This window comes from Castanea sativa, chromosome 7, assembly GCF_040712315.1.
Source record: "Castanea sativa cultivar Marrone di Chiusa Pesio chromosome 7, ASM4071231v1".
Lineage (NCBI taxonomy): Eukaryota > Viridiplantae > Streptophyta > Magnoliopsida > Fagales > Fagaceae > Castanea > Castanea sativa.
Genome location: NC_134019.1, coordinates 12,863,865 through 12,875,170, shown reverse-complemented (window position 1 = coordinate 12,875,170; position 11,306 = coordinate 12,863,865). Strand labels below are relative to the sequence as shown.

At 31.8% G+C, this 11,306-nt stretch overlaps 1 protein-coding gene across 1 annotated transcript; it reads left to right on the top strand.

The window, feature by feature from the left end:
* Positions 1-6,044: 6,044 nt before the first annotated feature.
* Positions 6,045-11,095, top strand: LOC142642399 (uncharacterized). The gene is made up of 5 exons (XM_075816747.1): positions 6,045-6,162; positions 7,610-8,077; positions 9,110-9,265; positions 9,717-10,150; positions 10,478-11,095. The coding sequence occupies exons 1-5, from the start codon at positions 6,045-6,047 to the stop codon at positions 11,093-11,095; spliced, it is 1,794 nt and encodes a 597-aa protein (XP_075672862.1).
* Positions 11,096-11,306: the final 211 nt, after the last annotated feature.

The window sequence follows — 11,306 nt, the reverse complement described above, 5'->3', positions numbered from 1 at the left end:
TAACCGGCTAGGTGATGTGGTCGTGAAAAAAAGGAAAATTTCTCAGCACTTGTCTCAGTGTTTGTTACATTCATGTAACTCAAATCAGAATCAGAACTCGATCTAAATGAAGGGAAATATGATTGTGTAGTCGAAGGAGGTATAGAATATTTAGGATTGTTATCATCACTAAATAAACTATCAGAATCAGATCTTGCTGCCGGGAAGATTGACTCTATTGAGGGATAAAAATTTGGAACAGTTTTGCTTATGACTAAATTATTAGGCTGAGACTGCTTGGTTTTAGAGAGGAAGACACCCAAAGAAGATGAAAAATTTGTAGTTCTTTTATCATTTTCGGAACTGTTTGTTTCGGACTTTGTTGGTGGGAAGATTGATGGTATAAGAGAAGAGAAACGCTGATATGTTTCGTTAGAAGCTGAACTACCAGACCGAGAATTGGCTGCTGGGAATAATGAATGCACCGGCGGAGCTGAATGTGGAACTCTTTCTGGACTATGTGGACTACCAGAAGGAGACTTGGCTGGTGGGAATAAGGAGGATATGCAAAGAGAAAAGTGTGGAACTCTTTCTCCACTAGCTAAACTACCTGACTGAGACTTGCTTGGTGGAGCAATTGTTTCCATCAAATATTTGACTGTTTGAATGTTGAAGAGTGTGCTTTATTGAAATTGTGTCACCATGAAGCTCATCAAGTTCTTAACTTATTTTCTTGCACTCCAATTCTCCTCCATATAAGAGGAACCATGATAGCCAATTTGTTTTCAAATCTGAAACAAAAATGTTAACTTATTTGAATATTAATGTTCTACTTGAGGTTTTGAAAGGATCCTTTGGAAGATGAACTATTTGTAATCACACCTAACTGTCCAAACGCTTCACAAGTTAGTTGATCTGATAGGAAGCTTCCTTGTCAATTGTCATCAAACAAAAAAACAAAAAAAAATAGGAAGCTTCCTTAATATAACATGGTAAGTTACCTTGTATTATCGTTATTATTATTAGTATTATTTATTTTAACCTTGCAATCTTTTTTTTTTTTTTGGGATAAGAATAATACTTTAACCTTGTAATTGACGCGTTTGTACATTTTTTAATTTAGAAGAACTAAAATAATTTCACTAGAATTCTGTCATTGAATATTGAATCTGTCTAAGAAAGGAAAGGTTCTAGAAAGAGCGTCCAAGAACTTCTTAAAACTCAAGTTCTTGTTTAAGGGTTTGGTAGAGAGAAAGTTCGGAAGGATTTCGAAGTAACCTCTGTGCAACTTCTAAATTTTGAAGAAAAGAGGATGGAATATAAAGCCATGTATAAAACGACAAAGACTTTAGATTTTCTTTTTCTTTTTTTTCTTTTCTTGAAGTTTTGTTTAGAAACAATGTATGACTCCCATGGGACTAGGGGTGAGGGTTATATTTTTCGTTCTTATTCTAGTCACAATTGTGGGTTAGTTGACTACAAGAATAATTAGGAATAACAGAAATTGAACTCTCTAAAAAAAAGGAAAAACAGAAATTGATTTCTTGGGCAAACTTGCTTGACCAAGTTTCTGGTGAATTTTTCTATGTAACAAAAATGCAAATTCTGACTGCTTTGGTCATAATCGAGATTCATGTTTCAGCACTTTGAACTCTTTTGTTCTGAACTTGATACAATTACAATTGAAATGAAAATAAAATAAAATATGCAATTACCATTGAAAATTTTTTGACACAGAATTTTGCTAACACAAAATATATTGACAGAAATAATGGACAACTAGGAGCGATGTGAAAAAGGAGAAATGAGAAAGGAGAAAGGTGTGTAAGGATGTGATGATATTATGCTTCTTCTTAACAAAGTCTGTATGTCCTGTCCCTTATATTTGGGGTCTTCCTAATTTCTATGTTTATATAATGTTTTAAGAGTCACCATATGACCTGTTGGCTAGTGAGGAAGATTAATTATAGCTGCTGGATATTAACACAGATTTGCTTTGAGCGATGAACTCTCTCAAACTGTTTAGGACAACAAGTATTAAATGGTGATTGACTCTAATCTACCTTTCAGCAATAAAAATAAAAAATAATGGTGATTGACTATAATAATCTGTATTATTAGAAAGTAGGATTGTGTTTGGGTTTGCTCAGCAGACATGTGAAATTCCTAAGGCTTCATGGGCATTACAAGTTGCACCCACCAAGGATTCATGGGTCTCACAAATTTTCCAAGCCCATTTGAAAGAATTTCATGGAGCCCAAATTCAGTGTGAAATGTTTCTTTGCCCTCCAATCCACTTCTCCTACTTTTTCCTTCTTAATTGTTTCAAATTTTTTACACGGGCTTGGTCCACATTGTGAATGGATAAAAGAGGTAGCTTGGATCTAGCCCAATTGAGGATCCTTAATTACCTTATGTGTGATTTTGTGAGCCCAGATTTGTCAGGCTTGTGAGGGCTCTTGTTGATGTTGGGCCATCAGTGAGTGAATTTTTTTGGGCCTTTGGTCCCTTCTAAATTCTAATTTGTTGTGAAATTACCCTTAACACTATTAATTCACTATTCACATGTCCTTGCTGTTGCGATAATAATTGATTCATCATACTTTTTTTTTTTAATGCTGAATTGATTCTTGAATCAATTTGCTTTTTATCCTAAAATGGAATAAGAGAAAGTGTGCTTTTGATGTTGAACATATACTAGCTTTGGCTTAATGAGTAAAATCGGCATAAATTGGAATTTAATTTTTATTTGAGGAATGGGATTCTAAAAATTGCGGAATCTGATACTTGACCAAGACTTCGGTGTAATTGGAATCCATAGAATTGTTGGAAAGTTTTGAGTAGACATTGCATTCCTTTTGCAGTCGTATAAAACACAAACAGTCACACTATTTCATACCAAACAGTCACAAACAGTCACACTATTGCATTCCTTATACTCTCTTTTCTATTTCAAATGCTCGGCAATATTTTTGGGAAATCTCAGCAGAGTAAATCCACTTTTGAGTTTGCTTGCAAAAGGCCGTTTAGTTGGAGGTAAACAGGAGAGATGGAAAATAGAAGAGAGAAAATGACTTTTGGAATTGTTTGATAAAAGTGGAAAATAAGAAGGATTTTAGTGAGACCTATGCATTTTCTTTATGAGCTCCCCAAAAAAAAAAAATCTCTTTGAATTAGAGTGTTTTTAGAAGAGAAAATGGGAAGGAGAGAGGTAGATGAGATATTAGCAAATATACCCCTCCTCCACTGTGTTTGTGTCAGACGGTATACATTGTGTTCCTTCCTTTTCCTTTATTCTTTTAATCAATGGTTTTTGTGTTTTCTTTTGTTTATCAAACAATAACTTTTTTTCCACCCCCGTCAACATGTTTTCTTTCTTTTAGCAAAGAGAGGCTCTATTTTTTTTAATCATTCCTGGACGTTGGTTTTTGTGTTTAATCAAGTCTCAGTTAATGATGGCCAGCTCCTCTATAATTGTCATATAGAAATAACATAATATAATGTAATGTAATAAAAAATAAATAAAAATTATTTTTTATATTATGTTATAGAGGTATAAGAGTAAATTTATATAAATTACATTTTTCATCCCCCACTTTTCTCCTAATCAAACATAAAAGTTTTTCATCCCTCCACTTTTCCATCTCTCTAACCAAACACACATGAAGAAAAACTATATTTTTTTTATCCTCTCACTTTTCCATCATTTATTATGATTTTAGTGTCTCACATGAATTAAGTGTAAACTTAACCATATATTTATAAGTGTTTGGGCATCCTCCCCTTGCAAGTAGGTTTTCAAGGGTGAGTTCTACCCATAGATTTTTAAGATTTGGTATAAGAGTTAACTACCATGTCAAGTAATTAGATGTAACTCATTAAGCATGAGATCAAATGAGTTGTGGTTTTGTGGTAGGATCTTGGACGGGGTGACCTAGAGGCTAGATTAAAATAACTAATAGGTGAGTGAGCTACCAAAAAGTGAAAGGGCTACCATCAGGTCAATGTGGTTAGAATGAACCATTGTGGATGTTAGCTACAAAGCATGGTAGTATGTTATGATCTTAGTATTCCACATAGATTAAGTATAAGATTAATCATGTGTTTATAAGCTCTTGGGCACCCTTGCATGTCAATTTTCAAGGATGAGTTCTACCTATGAGTTTGTAACATCATCCCATAATTTTCTATCCTCTCAAGTGTGCATTTTTATTCATAATAATTCCTTCTATAAATGCAGCTATGTCAACAGAGAAACTATCACAATTTGTTGGCATTTTTATTTTTCTGTATGTGTTTGCTTCAAAGCTCGACTCATAGTCTCTTGAGATCCAAAACCTAGATCCAATGCCCTGAATTCCAACAATGAAAATGTTTTAACTCCAAGAGGGAAGTTTGTGAAATTCTCAAATTCTCTCCAATTTTTAGCTAGATGTCAAATAAGTGGAATTTATTTAATTTTGTCTGGTTAATATGAATTTTTTAAATACCACGTGTCTTACATCAGGGTTAAAATTGAAAAAAATTAGAGAATTTAAGAAAGATGGATCCTTTCAAACTTTGTGTAGCTTAAGGGTTTCCAAAGATCAAACATGACAACCTAGCCATTGAGTTCTTTGACTCAGGAGACCAAGGCTACTTGACTCCAAGGAACCTTACTAAACTAAGGAACCTTGTTAATTTAATCATTTTTTTCTAATATATATGTCCAGTTTAGAGTTCATTGTAACCAGGGTCAGCTTGATGCATATGGAGGCCTTAGGTGAAAATTGAATTGAGATATTTTATATATTTAAATATGGCTTTAAAAAAAAAATAAGTATTATTTAAACTCTATTATCTTATTTTAGATGCAAAATTACTAATTAACTACATGAGTTTTTTTTTTTATAAAGCTTATAGACACAAAAATTTGACAAACTTTTCACACCAATTGATGTGGTAGCTTGATAGTGGTAACTGGTAAGTAAAAATGTGATGTTAATGGTGAACTTAAATGAAAGCTAATAAAATTTTTCCATAGTAAAAGTTTGTCAACTCAATTGTTGTAAAATGTTTTGTGTATTGTTTTTTTTTTTTTTAAAGGCTATATTCATAATATTTTCACAACAAATCCTAAGTGTTAAGCTGTTATTAGTTCCAATTTGAATCCACAACTAAAATTACTTTTTTACCCCATCAATAAAAGCCAGTAACAACCGGACTTTTAAGATTTGTAGTGAAAAATGTTACGAACATAATTTTTTTTTTTCATTTGATAAAAAATATTATTTTATTTATTAGCTGATATTTGGGTTTAATTAATACTATTACAATAGAAAAAAAAATTATTGATTAAAATTTGGGGACTTTTTTTTTTTTTTTTTACTCAGGGGTCTTAGGCGATCGTCTTCTTCGCCTATAGCACATAGCTAGCCCTAATTGTGACAAAATTGAGAATACCATTGGAAACATAGATGGTCAAGCTGAATCATATAATTCTCGTGTCCTCTCCTTCTCTTTTATGTTCACACTTCTTCTCTTCATTCTCTACAATAGTTTCTCTTTAATTTCATCATTAAATAAAGTTCACTTTCGTTGTTTTACATGTACTTTAGTTGGCTTGATGATTACAACTGGAATAAAGTGGAGTTCGATTTTTATTTAGTGAATGACATTCAAAAATTTGCTGAAGTTGGTGCTCCACGGTGTGTAGAAATTTGGATCGATTCTCTGTTTTTTAGGAATGAACGGTTTGGATAGATATTCCTTAATTTCCTTTTACGATAATATAAACCACAAACTGTCACACTCTAGTCCATAACCATACCAACCATTTCTCTCGTTTCTTAGCTACCTCAAGCCCTTTTTACTCTCTTTTCTGCCTCAAAAGCTCAGCAATATTTTTGGAAAATTTCGGGTGAGTCCACAACTTGACTTCAATTGTAGTTCAACTAGCACTTTATGATAATTTTAATGCAGATGTCAACGATTTAAACCCCCTTCCTGATTGCCGTAACTATCAAATTATTAAAAACCTAAGTCTCCATTTTTAATTATATGTAGTTCATTCCTCATATGCAGCTATGACGACAGAGCAAAAGGAACAATTAGTAGATATTGTTGTGCAACCAAGTCTGCCAACCTCAGATCATATTCCGCAGGATGAATTTCCCACATCCCAGACAGATTTGGAACTTGACAGTAATTCTTTCTCCTTTGTCTCAATATAAATTTCATCCAACATGTACTTTTCCCCCCTTTGTTTCTTGGGCTGAAAATGTAATGTTTTGGTTAAACTATGAGTGAGGGAACGAGCAAGGCAATAGCTTAGAACCCAACTGAAGACACAAGAACAAAGAAAAAAAAAAAAACGTCTTAAGTTGCAATATTATGTGTAATTTTTTAAAACCTCACCTTTTTTTTTCTTTTTTTTTTTCTTCTTCACTCTTTCAAAGTATGAATATATTTTAGCACACTTTCAGTATTAAGTTCTCAGCAAAAAGTTAAATAAACTATTTCTAAATAGACAACCCAAACACAACAACAACAACAAATTCAACAATAGTAATATTTATAATAATCATAAAAATAAATTCCATACAAATTCGGTTTTATAATGAAGTTCCATTCAAACAGGAAAATACACAATCTATAAACGATGAAATAAACTGTAAATGATTTTCTTTGTTTTGATAAGGGTTATAAACATTCAAGTGTTAATGAAGAATTCAATTATATAACAATTAGAATTCTTTTAGTTTCAATTATATATTTAAAATTTAGATTTATATCAAATAAAAATGATATTGATCTATATGGATTAAACAGATTTTCCAATTCCCAAAACTTTGAGGATTGCCTCTATTGGTACGTATGGATTCATTTCATGGTTTAGAGTAGACGAAACTTACAAAATAATATCATGTTATTAAGAATTTGTTATATTGACACCCTTTTCTAAAATAAACAGGTTCGTATAGTGTTTTTTAAATGATTCTCAATATATATACTATAACCTTACTCAATATCTTTTTATTGGAGGTGAATTTTGACAAATTCACTATTGAATTACACATTTTTCTTATATCTCCATACTTACAAAATTTCTAAAAAATTAAAGATCAATAATTATGTTATCAATAAATTGTTGGAGGTCGAATTCCAAACATTTCTCTCGAGTATACCCATTACCAAAAATGGAAGTCACACTGCGAGTAGCTAAAAGAAAGCTAGAAGAGCTTAAACTTTTTTTTTAGTTCCACTGAGAAACTCGAGTCTTATAAAAGTCGCCACTCTACGAGGAAAGTTCTCATAGAAAATTATGCATAAAATATAAGCTTATAAATCATATAGTAAATAACATCCGATTGATATAAAATTTGATATGTGTATTACGAGCATAAAGAATATGCAATTTAACGGCTAGATTTTCAAAATATGTAGTAATATTTATATTATTGAGTAAGGTTGTAGTTTAAGACTACAACTAATTTTATAGTTAAATTTTGTCATATATATATATATATATATAGTGTTAATTTCCAAATAAATTTATATGAAATGATATTGATTTATGTGATTTATATGGATTAAACGGAAAACACCAATTGTAAATACTTTAATCTCTAATATCTTTAAAATTCTGCAGGGAAAAAAAGAGATGACTGCCGGGCCTTGTGTCTAGCTGCACTTAAGGGTGAGTGGGAAATTGCAAGAAGCTTCTTGGATAACGATCGTGGCATGCTTCATGCTAGATTAACAAAAGGACAGGACACAGTGATTCACATAGCCGTTACTGCCAAGAACAAAAATTTTATAAAAGCACTGGTGGAATATGTGACTGTGGAAGAACTCGCTATTGAAAATATAAATAAAGACACAGGCCTTAGTATTGCTGCTGTATCTGGAGAGGTTGAGATTGCAGAGTTAATGATAGCGAAAAATAATACACTCACAATGATCCGTGGTAGTAAAAAATTGATACCGTTTGGCATGGCAGCTGAAGCTGGACACAATGAAATGGCAGAATATCTCTACTCAAAAACTGAATTTGATCGGCTAGATTGTTGTGAACGCATTAAGCTATTTTTTATCATCCTTTACAGCGATCTGTACGGTATGATACATTCCTTCCTTCGTGCTCCCAAATTTGACTTTACAAATTACAGTTCTGATAAACATGCTACGTACTTTCTATCTTGCTTTTGTATTAGACAGTAATTTTTAGCATAGAATATCCCAATATTTTCTGGAACTTTTAGAATTTGTTTTTTTAGATACAATCTATGTTAGAATGAATTGCCAATCCCAGATTTGCTTCCAATCAGGGTGAAACCAGAAATTTTTGTTTGGAGAAGCTAAGTTACAATATTAATATATTTATCAAGACAATCCCACACACACATATATACCCATGTTTTTTTATTATATACACACACTTTTTTATTTGACAAGTTATATATATACAAAAAAAAAAAAAAAAAAAAAACTTAGTATATTCAATCAAAATTATGTTTGATGAGCATCTTTCTTAAAATAAAATTCATTTTTATCATTTTTATAGTGAAATTCTTAAAATATTTTTATTTTTAATACAAATTATCAAATTTTATACGAAAGCAAGTAAAAATTTTTCAAAAACATGAATGATTGAAAGCTTGGAAGAAGAAGTTACCCACTCTTATTTTTGTAAACTAAATTTTGAAAATATTAAAATAATTATATAGATATATATATATTTTTTAAAATTCACCCCCCCCCCCCCACCATTACACATAGCTACGCCCCTGCTTCCAATGACAAATTAACTACGTTTGCAGTAACTCATATACTAAATTTCAAAAATGATACTATGATCTTCGTTGAAGTCTTCAAGTTTGGATAAGTTCCTTGCTGCCTCTCTGTGTGTGGGAAGTAAATGTAGGAGGTAAAGTGTAATTGTTTTAAAAATTTAATACCTGTTAATGTGGCAAATTGTTAATGGTAAATAAAAAAGTTATGTCAATAATGGACCCAGATGAACACCTGTAAAAGCTTGCTAACTCAACAGATGTAACAAATGTAATCAAATTTTTTTTTTTTTTTTGTGTATTACTCCTACAAACAATCAAAGTTTCTGACTATATTGAAATTAATTTTCCATTTATAGATATAGCATTGGATATACTGAAAAAATATCCAACAATGGCTTATGAACGAGACGAGAATAATGATGGGAAAACAGCTTTGCATGTGCTGGCTCAAAAGGCCCCAGACATTTCAAGCAGCAGTTGGCTAAGGCTCAAGGCAAAAGACACCAGCTTAAGTACTTTTTTCTAAACCCGGTCTCACAATAGATAAGTGTTCATTTAGATTGCAGCTTTTTATTGATGGTTTATTTGTTTAAAGTTGGCTGAAGTATAATTGTACTTAAAAAAAAGTGAGAGTTTAAAAAGCTATATATAAGCCATTAGGCTTAAAAAAAAAAAAAAAAAAAAAAGAGTAATACCAAATAATCATTAGTGTTTAGTATACCGTACTATAATATGTTCCCAAGACAACAAAACAATTTTTACTAGTTAATGTTATATTGTTTTTATTTATACAAATTGCAATTTTCATTAACATTTGAACAAGTTTGTGGAAGAACCTGCTTATATGAATGATATCTATAATTAAATGCTTTCATTATATGAATAACAAGTATGTTGCTTCCTGTTTCTCTTATATAGAGATCATTTTTTCCCCTGATTGATACTTTAATTTCCTACTTCTAGAGTTCCAAGGCTTCTATAAGGAAGGATCAATGCCAATATCGGCTCGTAAATTTCTTGAAATGATTTGGAAGCAAGTTCTGGAGCGATCAGATAAGGACATTTCAAACCTAATACGGAGGCCTTCAGGAGTACTTTTTGACGCTGCAATGTCAGGAAATGTTGAGTTTTTAGCTTTGCTTCTTTGCAAGTATCCTGATCTTTTATGGGAAGTTAATGAAAAAAAGCAAAGCGTATTTCATGTTGCTGTTTTGCATCGTCAAGTACACGTGTTCAATCTAATAGAAAACATAGCAGCAGTTAAGGATTACATAGTAGGAAATATTGATGATGACAAAAACAACATGCTGCACTTAGCTGGAGTTTTGCCACAAGTGGAAAAACTCGGTGCCCCACGAGCAAACCTTCAGATGCAACGAGAGATATTGTGGTTTAAGGTATTCCGTACCACTAGATCTTCTTCTTCCTTTTCCAAACATTATAGATATCATTTTCAATTTACCATAACATGTGGAAGTTTAAGTTCTTATTTTTTGAATTTAACAGTATAGAAAGTGTCATGTCATGTAAACTTTTAAATGATACAACACTGAATGCATTTTTAATTTTTTATAATTATATTTGAACTATAAAATAGATCCATTTTAAATGGGAAATGTCTTTATATTATTTAGAACTTTCATCTTAGATATGTTATGTAATATTCATTTTCCTGTGTTAATATAATTACCTACGTAACTTTTCACAATGTGTAATCATTCTAGGCAGTGGAAAAGATTTCCCGACCTTTTCATATATCTATGAAAAATTCAGAGGGAATGACACCCCGAGAAGTATTCAATAAGACACATAGAGGATTACTTAAAGTAGGTGGAGAAGAAATGAAGGCGACAGCCAATTCATGTATGCTTGTAGCAACACTGATTTCTACAGTGGTCTTCGCTGCAGCTCTCACTGTTCCTGGTGCCAGCAATAAGATATCAAATACTCCATTTTTTAGCAAAGAGCAGTGGTTTATGATTTTTATCCTTTCAAATGCAGTTTCACTCTTCACCTCTGCAGCATCAATAGTGTTGTTACTGTCCATTCTCACTTCAAGCTATGCACAAAATGAGTTTGTGTATTCATTGCATGCAATATTGATGTTCGGGCTCACAACACTCTTCATCTCTATTACGACCATGGTATTAGCCTTTATTGCTGCCATCTTTTTTATCTTTAACTACAAGTTGGAATGGGTTCCATATGCCATTGCTTCACTTGCCTGTGCTCCCGTGATTTTGTTTCTTGTGTTACATTCTAATCTTTGGGCTGATTTGATCCGCTCATACTACTGGTCCAAGTTTTTATTCCAGCCAAGCAAATACCGAATTTTCGAGTAAGAATTTTGAATTTTAAGGGTACTTATAGTACTAATCAGTATATTTTGTGATCCCCAATTGTATCATTCCATTAGTTGTGTAATCTTGTATTGAGCAATATGCATGGACTACGTTAATTTCTTTCCTCAATCAATGCTTATCATCGTTAGTTGTTGCTCAATGTGAAATATAAAACCGCATAGCAAATAATAAAATAATTCCTAAAATTCTA

Excerpts from the sequence above, each read along its gene's own strand:
- LOC142642399 (XM_075816747.1), top strand. The coding sequence starts at position 6,045 with ATGACGACAGAGCAAAAGGAACAATTAGTAGATATTGTTGTGCAACCA. Across the intron at positions 6,163-7,609 it reads GACAGATTTGGAACTTGACA|GGAAAAAAAGAGATGACTGC; the intron begins GTAATTCTTTCT and ends AAAATTCTGCAG. Across the intron at positions 8,078-9,109 it reads CCTTTACAGCGATCTGTACG|ATATAGCATTGGATATACTG; the intron begins GTATGATACATT and ends TTCCATTTATAG.